The sequence below is a fragment of the Harpia harpyja genome, chromosome 20, assembly GCF_026419915.1.
Source record: "Harpia harpyja isolate bHarHar1 chromosome 20, bHarHar1 primary haplotype, whole genome shotgun sequence".
Classification (NCBI taxonomy): domain Eukaryota; kingdom Metazoa; phylum Chordata; class Aves; order Accipitriformes; family Accipitridae; genus Harpia; species Harpia harpyja.
Genome location: NC_068959.1, coordinates 18,350,926 through 18,370,408, shown reverse-complemented (window position 1 = coordinate 18,370,408; position 19,483 = coordinate 18,350,926). Strand labels below are relative to the sequence as shown.

Here is a 19,483-nt window from a genome sequence, read left to right as displayed (position 1 = left end):
ATTTGGCCTTTGGTTTGAATCTGCATGAATTTAAACATACGTGCATACTGCATTAGCTTTAGTAATGCAACCTTGAACACAGCAAGTTGTCACAACAGTGGCAAAAAACTCTAGTGAAAAATGGGAAAAGAAAGAGATCAGCTTTCTCTGCCTGTCATTTTTTTATGTCTGACTCTTCACCAGCCTGCAGTTGTGGAGCCTAATACAGGAGCACTAAACTGCCATTTAGACTGGCTGGTGTTTCACACAGTCACTGCACTGCAGTGAAAATAGATAGTGTGGGCCAACAGACTAGCAGATGGAGTTACCTCACTGCCAAAGGGACAGGCGAGCCTCTAACTCCCAGTACAACATTGATCATAAAGCAACTGTCCATTATATACTAAAACAATGTCTTTATCATATATTAACTTAAGTATGCAGATTATTGCAAGGGCTCTTTTTCATAAAGATCTAATGAGAATAAAATAACCAAGCTCTGTGTAGTTGTTTAGTTTGAGATTTTTTGTTTTCTTTAGACAGACCTCCAACAACTAGATCATCACATCAGCCTCCAGTACCACCCCAGCGACCTGGCTCATCCCCAGTACCAGCCTCATTTGGGGGCAGAGGTGCTTCTGTACGTTTCTTTCTTAATATTTCACTCGTTTCCTTTGCCAATACCTTCTTAGAAGTCCAAGTGTAATGCCATTTTTATTCAGATAGTGTATGTAGAGGAAGAATTTCAGCCATCAAAATAGATTTGAACTCTGTTACAGGGTGGCCATTTTTTTCATGGAACAATTAAATTTCATGGGACAAGTATATTAAATTATTTCACATTACTTGGCTGTTTCTTATACTGGGAATTTATACCCAGTTGTGAATGCCTCTCCCATATAAATTATAGATTTGTAATAGATGCCTCTCTGTTTCTTTAGTGATATTTGTAAAAAGAAAAAAAGGCTAAGTCTTTCCAAGCTATACTTCTATCAATTGTCCAAATGAATTAAGATCACATAAAAATATAAGGGACTGTATAATAAGAACCCAGATGACCCAGATTTTTTCTCCTTTTTTTGGTACTGTGACTACTTCAAAACTGAAAGCTATTGTGCTTTTTACAACTGGCACTATAGGTTCACTGTATGCCAGAACAGATTTACATTAGACCTAGCCATGTGCACAAGTAAAGGTAATTTTTAGGATATGATAGAGGGACTTTTGGTCTGATCCAGTGTCATAGTTCATACGTATAAAACACATAGGACTTTTAGGTGTCATGAGTTCTCAAGACTGCTGTCCCAAATTGCTGCTCTATTTTTTTGGAATAAGAACGAACATTGGAAGGCATTTGTCTGGAGAAATCTAGGTTTAGATGCAAACACCTTTTGCAGCTGCTGACAACAAAATGCTGTTTGACCCCAACTCTCCCAGTAACAAAGAACAGTCCTTTCTCCCCCTGCCTCCATCAGCAATAGTCAGTAACACAGACTTAATATGTATTTCTCAACTTCAAAGTCACATCCACTAATTTCAGTACCAGTTTTCAAAACTAACACCTGCTGCATTGAAGGGGAAAAGATACAAGAGCATTGTTGAAACTCCTCATTCTTTCCTTTGACAATACTCATGCCCTCCCCAAAGATAACATCCCACTAGAGTATTCCTTGTGAGATGAAACAGATGGAGGCAATTCTGCATCTAACAAAAAACCATGTATGTAGTTCATTCTTCAGGAGTGTTAATGGCTCCTATCCTTCCTGCACTGAGCAGAGACCTATTTCTTGTGCTTGTGTATACCAGAGACAGCAAAGGTGGGCAGATGTGGTGTGGTGGGGTTAACATACTAAAATTAAAACAGAAAGGTGAAGACACACTTTAACCACATGTAAAATATTTGTTTTAGCTGCCAGCTTTTCCTCCTCCAGCAAGCAACAATGACTTGAATAGAGACAGAAATGTCAAGCCTTTGAAACGTAAGTACAGCTGGTTTCCTCTTTATAAAGCTTTTCCCATGGGCTATATAGCGCTTCACTTTTGCCTTTATCTTCTCAGTTCCACTCTCTTCTACTATTTATAGAAGCCTCACTTGTTGTTCTAAGAAGTAACACCAGTTCATGGCTATGCAAAATAAAGATATATTGACCTATACTAGCAAATTATCTTACACAGCTTTTGCGTTTAGCCCCAGCTCCTTCTATAGACAGAAGCACAAAACCCCCACTGGATCGCCTTGCTCCACCATTTGAAAGAGAAAGAGAAAGCCCAGTATCAGGTTAGTATTTGCTTATGCTCATATCAATGGGGTTTTTTTTTAATTATTAAAAATTATCAGTTTGAATATCATTCATGCAAAAGAACAAGGCTCAACCAAACATACTGTAATCCAATCACATACAAGGTGACCTGTTTATGAATAAATAATGTGAGCAGTACTTATAAAGTAAGAGAAATTGTATCTAGAAAGTCACAAGCCTAGCTCAGGACTAGTTGAACAGAAAGACATGAGTTCCCTGTGCAATAAAGGGTTGATGTAATACTTAAGTGAATGAACAAGGAAATATTTAGTAAGTTAAAAGAGGAAATAACTTTTGCATACAAAGCTAATGAAACTGCATACACTACTATATGTAATTTGGCACCCAGACTTAAAAGAATGCTGAGAACTGAAAAACAGAAAAAAATGGCATTTGTTTCAGACCTGAAAACCATATTTTACAAAGAATCTAAAGAGACTACTCTATGATTTTTATTTATTATCTAAACACTTTTATCTGTTACATAATGGCATAAAAGTATCCAGTAATTCAAAGCTGAACCATAGAAAATATGATTGTAAAACATGCCACTTACTTTGAAAATTTTAAAATTTTCCTTTAATAAGAGATATTGCAATTTTGCCATCTCTTGCAAAGCCAAAATATTTTTCTGGCTCACATCTCGGGAGGCTGAGTGCTTACATCTGCAAAATTCACTTTCAATGATATTCAAAACTTGGTTTTTTTCATACTGTTTAATTAATTATCTTAACTTTCATTTTTTCTCAATGTAAGCTTTTACTATTTTCAGGAAGGAAGCCAGGCCTTCCTGAAAAGGTAAGGTCTTTTTTGTTTCATGCTTATTGCTATTTTTCACCTATTTTGATACTCTTACACAGTCTTTTAACTATTCCTTGTTGTTTTACAGCCTCTGACTTCGCAGCTAAGGTAAGAGTTTTGCCTCTGGAAATGAGAATCTTGATGCCAGTACTACCCAGTTATTTCTTAGTAAAGCAGATTTTTGCCTTTATTTCATCATCTTGCTCCTGCTTTAGATCCCTGGGGGAACAGCTAGCAATGATGCCAAAACCTCCTGTCCCACCAAGTGACAGATATGAAAGAGGCAATCCACCTCCTATAAGGAAGCAAACCCCTGTAAAGTAAGTGTTCATTTCATTGAAATTTAATAAAGGATAAATTAAATGTAACAAAAATATGGATAAGCAACACAGGATAGTATAATTTACTGCTACTGCATGACAGCAGTGTCTGCAAATATCAAAGTTTTGCTTTATGAATATGCATGGCATGTGTTGTAAGCTACAGAAAATTGTGAATGCAGAAAAATCTCTCTCTCCAGTCATATCTGAAACAGCCATTACGCAGGGCATGACTCACTTCCAAGTTGCACAAAGAAATATATGATCCATGTCTTTTTCACCAGATCAAGTTCTTGCTCTAGGGAACATTCTTTCATGAGTTCTATTGCTATTATTTTTAGGATGTTAGAAAAAGAAAGCTTTACTTTCCTACCATTGATTTTACTGGCCTGCAAAACTCCTTAATAGCAAACAGCATTCTCTAGCAGATCTAGATCATTCTCTAGCATTTTCTAGATAACTTGTGGGCTGAACAGTGTGCCTGATCTTAAAACAAAATAAAAAAGTGATTGAGATCTGCTAATCAGCCAGGATAATTTATCAGAGAAACAAAGACTGGAAGGCTTATCATGTGCTCCAGCAATGTTGCTAAGTACTACAAATGAGTTCAAGACTTGGAAATCTAACGTTTCATCATTGTAAAAACTTGTTTTAAGCTCTAATCTTATAATCAATTAATCAGATGCTTTCCTCGTTGATAGAATCAAGATGGGCTAAGGACTAGCATAATGTTTTAGATTACGGCTGAAAATTAGGATCTTAGATATTTTTATGAGGAAAAAAGTGTTTCTGCATTCATTGAGTCTATAAAACTTACTATAAATTCACGTTTTAGTTGAAAATACAGCCTAATGCACACAAAGTGAATGAGTAACATTCCACCTATGATTCATGTTTTGTTTCCTCTGTTTCATTTCAGGCCGGGTTGGCCACCACACAAAAAAAATGGAGTAAGTATAGTCTCAAAGCAAATATTTAAAGGTATAGGGACTAAAATAAAATAAGTACCTGTATAAACTAATAATTCTGGAAAAGGTAAACTTGGGGTTTTTTATCAGTTATAATGAATACTCATGGATCTTTCATAGCACATAGTTTCTTTTAAAGCAGTTCTTCTATATCAAGGTCAGTTGATTCCCTGAGTACTTTTAGGTAACATGAAGAATAAGGCCAGAATTTTTTTATGACATGGGAGAAGTGATTTTGCTTACACTAGGTTTTGGGCTTTTTTTCGGCTTAAGCCGATCTAAGGATTTCACTTTCAGATAACTCTGAGATTCTACACTTACTAAAGGAATGAGGAAAGTTTACATCTGCTGAGAGTTTCTGACTACTTTGGGTCAAGAACCATCATGGGACATCTACCTCACCAGTTACCTTATTTGTAAACAATAGCAGCACCTTAACACAAGAACTTTAAAAATTATTTGGAGTTGCATGAGGATAGAATCCCCAGCATTTTAGATGAAAGTGACAGTATAGATATTACAGTCCTTGTATACTCAAAATTCACTAACTTCCAGGTTTTTGTTTTTTAAAATATTCCAAAGAATGGTGCTATAATATGTTGCTAATGTTTATTTTCTTTTGGCTCCCCAGGAAGAAGAAGACAGTAAGTATTTCTACAGTGATTTTTAAAACTTAAAGTCTTTCTTTGTCTTAGTTCTAAAAAAAAAAAAAAAAAGAAAAGATTGCAGAGTTGTTTCTTTAGAGCCATTTCAAAAGTCAGGTGGTCTCTTGACAGGTTGTAGAATGCTTGCAAAGTACCTCATGCAGATTTATATATCAAAGCCGCAAAACACAGGAAATCAATAGCTAATAGCTTCCTTCACTCAGCCAGTTACAAAACAGCAGGATTTCTTATTTTCAAACACATTATATATTAGAGATTTGCGATCTGCACACAGCATCAAGCAGCTAGGCACGTAAACCTGGTATCCTCCCAGTTTTCAACAAAACATTCAGTCAAATCCTGCTGGTACTAGTCTTCTGTGTAATGTTATTTACTCTGATGAACAAAAGCAGAACTTGTTTCATGTAATAACAGTATTTATAAATTACTTCAGAATCCTGGTTCCTAAAATTAAGTTGGCAAAGTGACGCCATAACAGAAGCAGAACATTTGGCCAAGTGTCTACAAATTATCACTGCCTTTAAGACTCCATAAAGAATAGGGCTATTTAAGCTGTGCAAAGCGCAGTTAATCTGTTCCCCTCTTACCAATAGCTGAGGTCTGAGGACACTGCAGAAAGAAAATATTTTATTTTATGCTGTTCTTTATGATGATACGGGAGAAATCTCACAAAGGAACGAAGTTCAAAAAGTTCGCCTCAAATCCACTGTTTAGAAGCAATGTAACAGAGAACACATGGTTACGTACCACCTTCAGCTCTACTGCAGTTAAGGTAGCTGAATTGTAGCTTATCCAAAACAGAAGTTAGAAAATGTAAATGTTGCTCAAGGCTGCTCCAGTTTATTTTTAATTTTAATACTTAATTTTAAGTTCTCAGTTGACCATATGAGTTTACAATCTGTAACTAACATATCAAAGACTCTTTATAAAACAGTTTACTCCATTGCATTTATCTAATTAAACAGCAGTAATGTGACATTTCTTCACTCTACCTCATTTAAGAATGTCTCACATAAGTTTTAAGTTTCCTTCTCTTCCTCTCCACAGCTGCACCCCAAAGACCAGTGCCACAGCTATCTTTGCCCCCGTACAGCTCCAATACATTCCCATCCAAATCTGTCAAGCCTCCACCTAGGCCAGGATCCAACAGCATGCCTGGTGCAGAAAGGTTTGTTTCACCCATTATCATGTCGTTCCTTTTGAATCTCAATCTCTTTGCAATCTGGCAAATAATAGTATGTATGTGGCTACAGGGTTCTCAGGCAAACAGAAGGTAACTACTTGAAGTAGCCCATTATTTTTCAGGCCATACCCTTGCCTCCACTACATGCTAATTTGTGTTGTTCCTGATTCAAGGAGAATATTTCATATAATTGAAGCTCTGTATTCAGTGAAGCAGATAGATAGTGTACATCAGGCAACCAAGAAAAAAAATGCAAATCTCTCAGTTTTATGTCAAGGAAGTATTTTAGGGCCTACACAGTACAATGCTTCCATTCTTGAGACATCTCTCCCATTGCCTGCAGGATCTATAAGAATGACAAGCCCTTTTGGGAAGGGATCATCTTCTACAAAACTATGCAGGATGTAGGTCAAAGTGGTCCTTCTTTAAAAGGATTCTGCACACTCTATGGGCCTAGGTGCTAGAGCTGTGACAACTAATTGTTTGAAAACTAAAAAACCCCACAACCTTAGTTGTCTAGAGTTCAATCTGAAAGAATTTCACCACCCTTTTACTAAATTTTACTCTAATGCTTAATAATTCCTATTTAAAATTGTGAACCTTGCTTCAACTATAATTTTTACTAGCTTCAACTTCCAAATATTAGATTGTTAAGTCTTTATTTGCTAGATGGAAGAGCCCTTAAGTAAATTTTGACTTCTGATGTTGTGTGCAACAGACTGAGCCTTTGATGAGTTAGAGTGGGCTCCTTGAGTCTAAGTCTGAAGTACATTTTCTAATCTTGGTATTTTTTTAATGGCTCTGTGAGGAATTCCTCCCATTTACCATCATCCTCTGGAACTGCTGACACCCCAGTAGAACAAATATTGCAGTAGCAATAGCAAGGTCATATGCAAATATGAACTATTCCTGTGATGAACACTTCTGCTTATATTCAAAGAGCATTTCCAAATTTTGCTATAGCCGAGGCCCCCATTTGGCTGATTCCCTCTCACGAATCAAGTTGTGATAGGGTGTTTTGTTCCGCAAATGTAATTAACATATTCATCCCAGAGCTTTTTGTACTGTTCATTTAAGCAGAAGAGAAATATGAACTGTAAAGGAAAAGAATGCTGGCAGTTTGTTCCCAGTTAGGTGAATAAATAAAATAAAAATTAAAAAAAATTGAAGATTGGGACTCTTCATTTTACGAAGTTTTGGATGTGGGTTCTGGGATCAGGCCATAAAAGGGAATTGTAGATTTTCTAACAAAAAGCATAAAAATGAACACAGGAGGGAAAGCTTAGGCACATGGAAGTGTTATGGTGCTGTGGGTATGAGCTCGTAGCTCACAGAATCACAGAACGGTTGAGGTTGGCAGGGACCTCTGGATGTCATCTGGTCCAACTCCTCTGCTCAAGCAGGGTCACCTAGAGCAGGCTGCCCAGCACCATGTCTAGAGAGCTTTTGAGTATCTCCAAGAATGGAGACTCCACAATCTTTCTTGGCAACCTGCTCCAGTGCTCAGTTGCCATCACAGTAAAGAAGTGTTTCCTGATGTTCAGAAGGAACCTCCTGTGTTTCAGTTTGTGCCCACTGCCTCTGGTCCTGTCACTGGGCACTACTGAAAAGAGCCTGGCTCTCCCTTCAGGTGTTTATATGCATTAATAAGATCTCTCCTGAGCCTTCTCTTTTCCAGGCTAAACAGTCTCAGCTCCCTCAGCCTTTGCTCATATGTGAGATGCTCCAGTCCCTTATCATGTTAATGGCCCTTCACTGGACTCCTTCCAGTAGCTCCGCATCCATAGTTGCAACGTTAATACTGAGAAACTGCATTTTCATCAACAATGTTATAGAAGCCTCAAGAAAAATTACTATAAGTGGAGCCCCAACAGAAAGGAACATCTAGCAATATTGCCTGTGCTTCCTGCTTTAGGGGAATAAAGTAGTCATTCCCTGTGAAAACTCAACAAGCTGAAGTAGTTTTCTGCATTGATCCTGATACAGAAGTCTTGGTGACCCATTACTGATTCCCTCTGCCTTATTCCCAGATACTGAGCTTCAAGTAAACTAATGGTGGATCTACTTACATAAAGAGAAGGAAAGAAAAACAAAAAGAACGAAGAGAAGGCTATCCTCATCCTGCATAGGTCTCAACAGGATCTCACATTGTGTAAAACAGGCATAAAGTCCAGATCAATTATTCAGAGCACAGAAATGTATAGCAATGTTGTATTTATACTGACTACTTTCTTTTTTTTTTTAAACAGTGCTAGAAACCTGTCTTCAAGTGGCTCACTACCACCACGCTTACATCTAGGTTTGTATCCTGTATTCCTGCGTTTTTTGTACAAAAAATGACTGAAGGTTGAAAGGTGGTTTCAGTGCAGTTAAAATATTATTTTTTTTCCTATGGTTGTTTCTGGTTGGACTGCAAGAAACAAACTATCAAGTTCCTGAAAGGCATCTTGTGTAACTTAGTCTGAATCCAAGATTTTTTTTCCCATGAAGTTGGGCTTACTGCCTAGTTAAACCATTGTCAAAACTTCATATAAGCATCTTTTTCAATATAGGTAACACTACTGAGAGCTGAGCAACACTACCTGCAAATCACTGTGGTATGCTAATACTCTCGAAAAAGAGAGAAAACACTTCCTATGTGAAATATGCTGCACATTTATCTTGTAATAATAAGTAAAAAATAAAGGAAGCTTAGAAATCAATTGCTTTGCAAATGATTTTTTGCATATGGTAACAGCTGCCAATGTCTTACAGTGACTTTTTTAGTTTCTACATGCTAAGAAGGAAAGGGATGCAAAGAGGCAACGTTACTTCTGTCTCTAAAGAAACCGGAGATGCTCTCAACTGAGTAATTGTGGTACAGAAGCTAAAAAGATGTAACCTCTATTTCAGGTTCATCTGATTTTAAGGAAACCTGAACTGCAAGAGTTCAGTTAAAGTCTCTGTGCACCAAGGATGAATTTATGTAAAGAACATGGTTCTCATATAGTAGCCTAAATCTGATTTCAAATCAATTCATAATGTCTCTGTACCAGAGTGATATAAATTCTTCATGCCTCATAAAATCAAGATTGTACACCCTGTATGCGCTCCACAGAAGAAATTATTTTCCTGGTTTTAACATTTTTTCTACTGTTATATCTTTGAAGGCAACAACAGCAGATCTCCTTCAAGAGGCACAGCTGACGTAAGACCTCCTTTGCCAATTCCTAGCAGACAGACTGTTCACGAAACAAACATGGAGGAAGATGAGGTACAAAACATTACAAGTATTAACTGTAACTGCTAAACACAGCAAATTTTCTGATTTCAAGAGAGAACATTTTTCAAAGTTGTTTTTCTAGTTAGTAGTCACTGTCAGGATGTTAGTAGGTGTTTTCAGTTTCCTTTTCTGTGTCAAACTTTAGTGCCTTATTTTGTCTTCACCAAGAAAAACATCAATAGCAAAAACCCAGTAGAACAAAATTAGAAAAATACTTGTTTGATGGATCACTTGTTTTGTACAATTGCCTTCAACTAGCATTACATATTCAGTTCTCCTTCCACAAAACCTTGGTGAGTAAAGAATTCATGCCCTTTAATTGTACTTTTGTTTCACATTTCTTTAAATATGACGAGTTCAGAGCAAACCACTACTGGTGATAACACTGCTGGGCAACCATACATGGTATGTTCACAGGAAGTCTGCATTAGTGTCTCAGATGATAGCTAAAAAAGAAAAAATAAAAGAATTTTAAAAATCCCCAGAGAAATGAAGGCAAAGAATGCTAGTGTCCCAGGAAGACAAAAGAGAAAATGTCACTTAAAATCTATCTTTTACTGAAAATATTTGGAAATATGTTTTGCCTTGCTTACTTGCAGACATATTATAGCTAGATCTGTAATATTTTCAAATTTATCATGTAATATTTTCAAATTTATCAAAGTGAGCAAATAATTTAAAAGTCATTTGGTGCCACTTACCATACAGTAATACATACTAGTATGATCCCTGAAGCTCATACCTTCAGAGATTTTGCACATAAACCCAAATATCTCTCACACTCAAGTTTCTCTCTACTTATTTGTATGTTGTTAACATCACAAGCTAATTCATTGACAGCTGACTTTCACCTTTATCCTCTCTCACAAAAAACATAGGACTCACTAAATGATGAATGGTACGTTGCTTATGTTAGCCGGCCAGAAGCAGAAGCAGCTCTTCGAAAAATAAATAAGGTACTCTTTAAATCATTGGTGATTCTCACCATCTCCTAGCTAGATGTCCTTGCAGTCACATGGGAAGAGTGAAGGTAAATAACATGGTAAGGTTACAGCCCCAGTATAAATACTCTGAGTGAGGGATTCACCTTGTATGTTTTAACCCACATAAAAGTTACACATATAGTCTAAACAAGCCATGAAGGCTGTTGTTTGTCCAAGAGAACAAATTATGTGTCTCCAGAGAGCAGTTTCAATTTACCTCTCTTAGGAGGAGTGACTTGTTCTCTGGAAATAGTTCTTTGTCACCAGTGAGGAATTTGTTGCAAATTCCATGTTTCAGGTAGCTTGAATTAGATGAGATTATTCCCACCCTTTTCTAGGCCATATTTACCAGCAAAATGAAGTATGGATTCAAACAGATGAAACCCAGGCTTAACTGTGCATGGGGAGATAAACAAAATTGTACCCCATCATTGTGGGAAATCTGTTTACTCTATGATGCTTCACAGCGCATGCAATAAGCTAAAGATGACATGTACAGCATTTCAGTGACTCGTACTAAGGTCCAGCTTATGAGATTACATTCAATGCCTTTAAGAAAGGGTGTTTCAATGGAAGACTTGTTAAAACAGATCTGAAATGAAGAAAAGCAGAGAGAGAGTGCGAGACAATATCCCTGCCTTCAGCAAAATTACACAGACACTATCATTATTTTAGGCTGTCTGTAAACAGATCACATAGGAACCTTGATTGGCACTTACCAGAAATGAACTTCTCTTCTTGGTTAAAGTAATGTGAGGTTTGGCCTTTGATATTTTACTGCCTCCTTTAATGGAATCTCTCCCTCATGGAACACCATTCCTCCCTTCCTAAAAATCTGCATTTGTATCAGACAGGAAAGTTTTAAGTAGCAAATTGAAAGACAAAACATTTGAGAAATGACGTAAAATCTTTAATAGTGCAGTTTCTCTTATCAGGAGGAAAGAGATTTCAGAAAGAAAAAACACTTAAAAGCATGAGTGCTCTAGTTAAGGTTGTTACGTGGATCAAACCCAGAAGTGATGTTTATTTGTCATCTTTCATTTTTTCATCTTTCAGGATGGAACATTCTTGGTAAGAGACAGCTCAAGAAAAACTGCTACTCATCCATATGTACTGATGGTGTTGTACAGAGATAAAGTCTACAACATCCAGATTCGTTACCAGGAGCAAAATCACATATACTTGTTAGGAACCGGCTTAAAAGGAAAAGAGGTACTATGTGTATTTCACACTACTTCCCTTCACCTTAAGGTATCTCCTGTCTCATTCCTAAGTGTCAGGCTGCTTAACCTGGCAGCTGTTTTATTCTAGTGGAATTCTGCTTATTTTCTTAGAGTTATTCCTGACAGAATATGTTACTGCTGGAAGTAAAATCAGATTCTCCTGTTTGCACTCAGGGAATGAAGGGAAAGCCTTAGAATACAGCTATTAGAAATCCATATACCTGCTTAGGGAATGTTTGTTTAACACTAAGATACCAGATGAGGGAAATATACAGTTGACAGCAAATCCATATCTGCCAGCTTTACTGCTTTGCTCCCAGACTACTGGTTTACTTAACATCCAGCAGTAGTGTGGGATTTACTGGTACCAGACAGACTGGTCAGCACATGTACTGCAGTTCTGACCAAACCAGAAATCTCTGAATTTATCAGTCAACTTTTTGAACTTTCAAGTGCAATCATCATGCCAAGCAGAATGACAACATCATGTATTAAACAGGCCAAGATTGCATAAATTAATTATACAACATTGCAGTAGGTTGTACACATATTAGATTAACTCAATTAGTTATTGAGCTACAGATTATGGCAGGAATGAAAACAGCTGATCTGATAATAGTTACTGGATCTTTTAAGACTGCTAAATATTTAGAGTTTGAAAAAACCCCCACTTTTTGGTTTTACTAATTACTAATAATTATGATATTTTTGCCATAGCCTTCTCATTTTTTCTATCCACAGGATTTTTCTTCTGTAGCAGATATCATTGACTACTTCCAAAGAACACCTCTTCTTCTGATTGATGGAAAAGACAGAGGTTCAAGAAACCAGTGCATGTTAAAATACGCTGCAGGACATATTTAAACGAGACCTTAATGAAGATCACATATAGTATTGAAGCCTAGTGAAGTTTGTAAACTTCAGGATATTTCCTTTTTCAGCAAACTAAAATAATGAAGTAATTAAAAATCCTTTTAATTTTAAGGAAAAAGGACAATGTTATTTTTAAATTATGCCTTAAATGCAGTACTCTATAAATCTGATTTTCCTACACTGTGTTTAATACTGTCCACTAATCATACAGTATGTAAGAATTTTTTATCTTCCAACATATGTGTGTCTTCTTGAAATGATTTTCGTGCCAAGTTAGAGGACCCAGAAATAAATATCAATACAAGTCTCTACTTTCATAGGAGGAAAAAATAAAGTAAGCTATTTTTCAGATCAGAACTGCAGCAGCAGTTATGTTATTTAAAGTGATAGAGAGTAGACCCAAACTTTGTCAAAGTTGAGGAATAGACAAAAGACAATAAAGGCCCAATTTTTTCTTGTAATTCACTTATCAATAAATCTAACTGTGGCCACTTTTATGAAAAGACTGGGACTCCGACCTGGATCCTAAAGACACCCAGGTTTCAGCAACACCAAAAAAGCCCCCAACTCTGGATATGCAGCTGCCTGTCAAGATCTGTGTCTGTGTTACTCAGTTATGAAACTGTCCTTGTTCACAGTTTTCTAGAAAAATAAAAAATCTACACACATGTATGTAGAGAACATATGAGAACATGTCATGTTCTCTCTGCCATACTGCCAATGAATCACTGATGGCATGTCTTAGCCCACAAACTGGAATCATGTATGTCCTAGGATCCTCTAACATCACACAGAAACAACCTTTTTCTCTCTTAACACAGACATCTCTTTAACTGTACCTTTCTGACTCTCAATTAAGCAACTACCTTTTTATAGGAGACACATCAACAAGATTATCATCATGTGATTCTTAATTGGCAGAACATACCCAAATCTCTTAGAAAGCAGACAGATACAATCAGGCTAAATTTAGTTCCTCTTATACAACTGCTTTCTGTTTTTACTGTATTTTTTCAAGAAAAGCAGTAACATTCTCAGTTCTAAAATATACGTTGCAACTGAGGACCACTGAAGCATACTATATCAAGAGTTTTTCCCTCTCCTTTGTTAAGTGGGATTTATCCAACTCTTTGCCTCAGTTTTCTAGTAACCTTTGCTTTCTGACAAGACCTTGGTTTGATAATTATGTTAGACTTTGTCACACTTTTTCTTCTTTAAAGGCATTTGTGTGTATATCACTTGAAACACTTGAACCAAAATTGAAGGCAGAAAAATATCTTCCATGTAATCTGTATAGCTTCTCAGATAAGATGATCAGATTCACAACCAGTTTTACTTTAAATATATATGTTTTGTAAATGTTATCTTCCTTTCTAATATATTTAGCTAGGAGCTGGAATTCAAAGTTAGCAAATTTCATTTTCATGCAACTATGAGTCAAAAAAAAAAGATGAAAAATAAAATTTAAAAAAATCATCAGCTGACAAAACCTGTTTCTAGCCAATATTTTTTAAAAGCTCATTACTAATCTTGTGAAAGATAAGTCAGTTATAATGTATGTTTTTTAAAAAAAAGCTAAAATTAAGAACAACATCCCCCGTACTACCACTGATTCTGTGAACTGGAGGTTGTAATTCTATTCCATTGCACTGCCTTGAAAAGTCCGACAACCCAGAAATACCTCCTAAGGTATTGTTTTATTTGTTTTAAATCACCTCATTAATGAAAGAGAAATAAAATGTAAACCAGCATAACAAATTATAACACTGCATATTTTTTTCAGCAGAGTAAATCTTGATTTGATTATTCAGATAAATATAATTTGTATATGAATAAAAACACACCTCAACATTCAAACATGTCCACAAGTAAAGTATGATTAAATATTAATTGTAATGAACTACACGAAAATACTGACTACTCAAATTTTGGGCCAAGAGCATTTCAGCATAGAGTATTTAGACCACTAACTCTCTTTCTTTGGTAGCTAGGTGCATTAGAAAGTCACTACAGAAACTAGAATGAAAGTAATTCTGGTTTTCCAGAAGTAACCTGCTATTTGGCCCCCTTTCTCAGCAACATTTTTAGAATGAGGAAGGCAGATCAAATGGCAAGTTGCAGTTCCTCCTTTACTGACCGTTTCTTATCCCATTTTCCAGAGCACAACTGAGATAAGAGAACAATGACTTGACTTGAAGTAACTTAAAATCTTTTGTTACTGTTCCAGTATGTCTTTGTTTAAAAGGAGACAACAACATGTGAAAAACTTCATGCCCAGTTTCCTGACCTTTCTAGTTAATCATATCAGTCTTTCCAGTCCTAGTGGTCTTAATTTGGGAAATTTGGGTTAAAAAAACCGTCTCAAAATCAATAACCTACTTATAGCATTTTTCCACTCCACATTTTCAGTTTAAAATAAAAATAGCCTAACTGCAAGAAACCATACTATCATTTTACAGTTCAAACTGAAACAGTATTAATAGAAGACGATGCATGAAAATGGATGTTATTACTTTTCTGTCAAACTCCAAGTTTTTTCTTCAGCTTCTCTTAAATCTTTGCTCTTCATAGGATGGTTGAAATTCAAAATAAGGTCACAAAGCAGTAGCTGGCTTTCCACTGAAAAACAAAGGTCAGTGTATCATCACCATGGTATTTATTGAATGGCAGTGAATGGCAATTTATATACAGCACTTTTTGAAGTTCTCATCTATCAAGTCTTTCAAAAATTTGAAGGGTTGCCTTGTTTTGTTTACTTCAAGATGGTTAAATGAAGTTTGGTATTAGCATACTGGTAATATTTCTTTTAGGAGACTATTACTGTTCCTGCAAAGGAATTACTTTGACTACCTAACAGATTTTTTCCATGGTTAGCTAGCATGATTCCATTTCTATGTAACTACTGTTTCATTAATTTTTCAAAACAATAGAGCAACTGTATTGTTTCATTAGATTAAAAAACAGTTGTATGACATAGAAAACCAAGCCATTCACAACTGCACACTATTTAAAACAATGCCTTAAACAGCTTCTTGTTTAGCTGGATGATGAACTCAGAATTACCATTTAGTTTCTTCAGCTCATTGGACATTTTGTCAACATTTTTAATCGCAGCTTCAAGGTTAAACTGCTGATCAGCAGCAGTATTTTTGAATGCCTGTATGAAATAGAAACAAAACATATCTGGCAGTGTATGTATGATTTATAAACTCAGTAATCCAGGTGATCATAACCCTTATGAAATTTTTTCTTTGATTTTCTAAAATAAAACTTTAAGTAAAAGTTACCCCCTTCTATAATTAACCACTTAGATATGGCAAATTGAAACTACTGAAGGTAACTACTAAGCACTCAGGCTTTATTTTTGTTTTCTGTTCCTTTTTTTTTTTACAAACACCTGCAATGAAATTAATCATATCTAAAATTTTGTCTCCTTACCAGCAATTTTTTCATTTTTGTTTTTGACCTTACTTTTCCTATAGAACCTAAATGAAAAGTAATCGTCATGTAATATTCAGTCAACCACAAGATGGAGCTATTGTGACATTAACATGCATAAAAAATTAATGACACTATTAGCACTGAATATTAATGAATCTGCTAATACCTGCCCAGAAAAATTTATGTCTGTATAGGTAATTATTTTATAATTAACATCTTTTTGCTTACTTTGGAGATCATATTCCCTCCCTTTAACACTTAATTAAAAAAAAATCAAAATCTGGAGACAAGACTAGAAACTTTTTGAAATTAAGTATAATTGGAATTTTTAAATTTATACTACACTCTTTTTTAGTAATTTTTTTCCTTCGGAAAAATATTAAAGAAAAGTGCACATATCATGTTTTCTGGCCTAGTTATAAGCTCTCTATCTGTCATTCAGAAATTGTAAAAATAAAATCTGGAAAAACTCTGGGTGATTCATAAATAATGCTCACTAGGTAGAACACCTCAGCACACTGAGAAATACGACAAAAAAATTGAACATACTTTTAACATAGATTCTTTGTCCAAGTCTCTCTTGTCTTCAGACAGTGGCTTTGCCTTGAGGTCATCAGCCAGGGCCAAAGATCCTGAAAGGACAAACTCCAAATTATTATGGATTAATAGATATATAAAAAAATATGTATATATCTCATATCAAATATATAATAACATTTGATAAATATAATGACTAGACCTTGTTTTCATTAGTGTTATTTGAAAGAAGAGTCTAAGTGGTTGAATAGTTTTAATTCTTCTTGAGGAAGAAAAAAAATCTTGGATTTAATTTATTTTACTTTCTTTTAGAGACAGTGTTTCATAAAGTTTTTAGGAGTTAAGCATGGAATTACTAACAGCGAATAAGCATTTTTATAATACTGATGAATTCCTCAAACAAGTTTCTATTTTTTTTTTAATTCAAAACTTATAGAAGGTCTAAAAAGGCATTGCAATCCATTTCTGTCATCAGTTTATGGAAGGAGAATCTATAAAGCGCACACACACAAAAAGTCATGCTGAATGTCTGCTGGTCAGTAACACAGCTGAGATTAAATACCAGATCCCTGGGCTCTTTCTTCCCCTGTTCTCTCTGCTCTTCTCTCCTCACACATTAGGACACCCTCAGGCAACTTTAAGTGTATGACGTCACTGGAAAGCTGTTTCAACACTGAAAAGGGAAAGGAAAAAAAAAAAGGCGGGGGGATATTTCAGCCTGGTACTGCCTGTGTTGAAAAAGGGTGCAATGAAATGAAAAAGACCCTTAGCTAAAAGGGCAGACAAAAGAGTGTGCCCCTCTTTTAGTCCCCCCCTGAAATGGCCTGTCCTGAGAGCAAAGCCCTCTGTGGGGCTGGCGGGGGGGGGCAGTGCACTGCTCAGGACGAAGCACCTCCCCAGGAGGGCGCCAGGTCTGATGGCCACACCAGCCACCATGAAGTGTGCGGTGAGGGAGCCCCACAAAGCCTGAGGAGGATTTCCCTGTTCCCAGAGGCTGTCCTCAACAAGCAATGGTGCAGAAGGGGTGCCTCACGGGAAGGCCCAAGGACTGAAATCGAGCGATGGCAGCTACCTCACAGATTGGTCAGGCCATGGTAACAGCACTCTCCTGTTCTTGGGGGTGCTTCATGGGCAGGTACGCTCGCTGAGGGTCAGAACCACTGGCACCAACCCCCCATGGCACGCAGGCATATAAAGCCTCTCGTCTCCCAGGGCGCTGGTGCCTGAGGCCCTGCTTCTCTCTGTAGCCTGCAGGGATGGCCCATCTGCTCTTGAAGGCCAGGGTGGTAGCACAGCCAGGCCTCCTGGTCGCCCCCGCTCCCCTGCATGCACAGCGGGTGCTAGCAGCAAAACTCACAGAACACCAGATAGCACAGGGTGATTTTTTAGTTCCTCCTCCCCTGCTGCCATGAAGGCAAGCAAGGCCGTCCCTGAGGAAACCGCAGCCTGGCTGACCCCCGGCACCTCACAGGTGCTGGTGGGGTCTGCAGGCAGGCGGCAAGGCAGCCCTTTCCACCAGAGGTGAGGAGCCTGCCCTTACCACAGCCTGGCTGCGCCACGGCTTCGGCCCAGCAGGCAGCAGGACGAGCTGGTCGCTCCAATTCGGCCCTGGGAGGTACCGATCCCCCGGGTGCTGCCGATGGCTGCCCCGGGCTGGGGCAAGCAGCAGCCCTTGCAGACAGGAGCAGGAGGAAGTGCGAGCCCCCGCGCACGGGCAGCCCTAGTGCTTCGCTGCCTTCTGCTTTGCTCAGCAAGGAAAGCCCCGTGATGTGTCCCTCTTCCAGCACATGAAACGTCGGTAGGTTGCGAAAGCCCTGTAGGAGTTGTGATTTTAGGAGTGGGAGGTAAAAAGTAACTACAAATGTTGCAAGAGCTGAAGAAGAAACGGAGCAGAGAGGGCTGAGGTGTCAACCGGGGAGTGGTGAATGGTGATTTCCTCTTGCCCTTTGAGGCCCTGCCTGTGGAGTGCTTATTGCATGTTGCAGCAACTAATTTATAAGCAGACAGTTCCTTTTTGTCATTGATTTAAATTCACATGGAGTAAGAGTAAGTTATGAGAAGTAAAGATCAAGTAATGAACTTAAATTCAAGGAACACAAGAAAGGCACTTTGCTATACAGATTTATCAATTTAGACTACAGTACAACAGTGAACACTGTCCTTAGATGCACATATCTGACGTGAGTTGAAATCAGCAAAAACTGCTAAATAATGACCTGGATTTGGGAATTGTTCATTTCTTCCCCAGTGTGTGCCCATGGTACTTAAAGCAACGGACACCAACCAGGGTGTCAGCACTTTTATTTAATTTACTGCAACCACTTTTCCTGCTGCTCAGCATTCATCTGTATTTTGAATTTGCTGTTCGGCACCAGTGGAGGAGGGTTACCAGTACCTCAGAGGAAAGCAGAATTACTTGGATGTGCAGTAGAGGACGGATAGACAGAGAAGTTTGCTGCCTGCCATTTACTTTTCCATTCTCTGTCTTTTTTAGGGGTATGCTTTCACAAAACTTCTTATTTAAAATAAAGCATTCTAAATGTATTGTTTTGTGACTGCGGTTGAAGCTAAATTGCAACTCAGAATAACATCTTCTGTTAAGGCACAATTAAACTGTGATTCAAAGAGAAAACATGATATGCTGCTTAGATTGTACAGCTTTCTGAAGATGAGAAATGCAGAGCAGGAAACACTTTACCTGTGCACTAATTCCTGTAGTATAGTCTTTCAGTTTATAAGGTCTTGCAAGGACCCTGGTGCAAACAAGTTAGCTGTGCCCTTTCTGTATGCCTCCAAGGAAGAAGTCCTCCATGGTTTGCAGAAGCTGGTGATTTTGCTGGCAGAACACCAGAGTATAGGTGTGTACAAAGAAAAGATACAACAATGTGTGTTTATATATCTCCTACATATAAAATAATATATAAAAGTATATATAAAATATATGTACA

At 37.3% G+C, this 19,483-nt stretch overlaps 1 protein-coding gene and 1 long non-coding RNA gene across 2 annotated transcripts in view; one reads left to right on the top strand and one right to left on the bottom strand.

The window, feature by feature from the left end:
• Positions 1–13,226, top strand: part of LCP2 (lymphocyte cytosolic protein 2) — a 33,154-nt gene extending 19,928 nt beyond the window's left edge. The window contains exons 8-21 of the mRNA XM_052772089.1: positions 519–619; positions 1,889–1,958; positions 2,168–2,257; positions 3,052–3,077; positions 3,169–3,188; positions 3,296–3,400; positions 4,320–4,350; positions 5,000–5,012; positions 6,081–6,201; positions 8,466–8,515; positions 9,366–9,469; positions 10,357–10,434; positions 11,518–11,673; positions 12,426–13,226. Of these exons, the coding sequence (XP_052628049.1) occupies positions 519–619; positions 1,889–1,958; positions 2,168–2,257; positions 3,052–3,077; positions 3,169–3,188; positions 3,296–3,400; positions 4,320–4,350; positions 5,000–5,012; positions 6,081–6,201; positions 8,466–8,515; positions 9,366–9,469; positions 10,357–10,434; positions 11,518–11,673; positions 12,426–12,548 (1,088 nt within the window). The 3' untranslated portion in view covers positions 12,549–13,226. The remainder of the gene's footprint in view (positions 1–518; positions 620–1,888; positions 1,959–2,167; positions 2,258–3,051; positions 3,078–3,168; positions 3,189–3,295; positions 3,401–4,319; positions 4,351–4,999; positions 5,013–6,080; positions 6,202–8,465; positions 8,516–9,365; positions 9,470–10,356; positions 10,435–11,517; positions 11,674–12,425) is intronic.
• A 1,169-nt stretch (positions 13,227–14,395) lies between these two features.
• On the bottom strand, positions 14,396–16,630 carry LOC128134410 (uncharacterized). Its single transcript, XR_008232739.1, has 3 exons — positions 16,548–16,630; positions 15,621–15,714; positions 14,396–15,176 (listed from the first exon to the last, which is right to left on the bottom strand). It is a non-coding gene; the product is annotated as an uncharacterized LOC128134410 (long non-coding RNA).
• Positions 16,631–19,483: the final 2,853 nt, after the last annotated feature.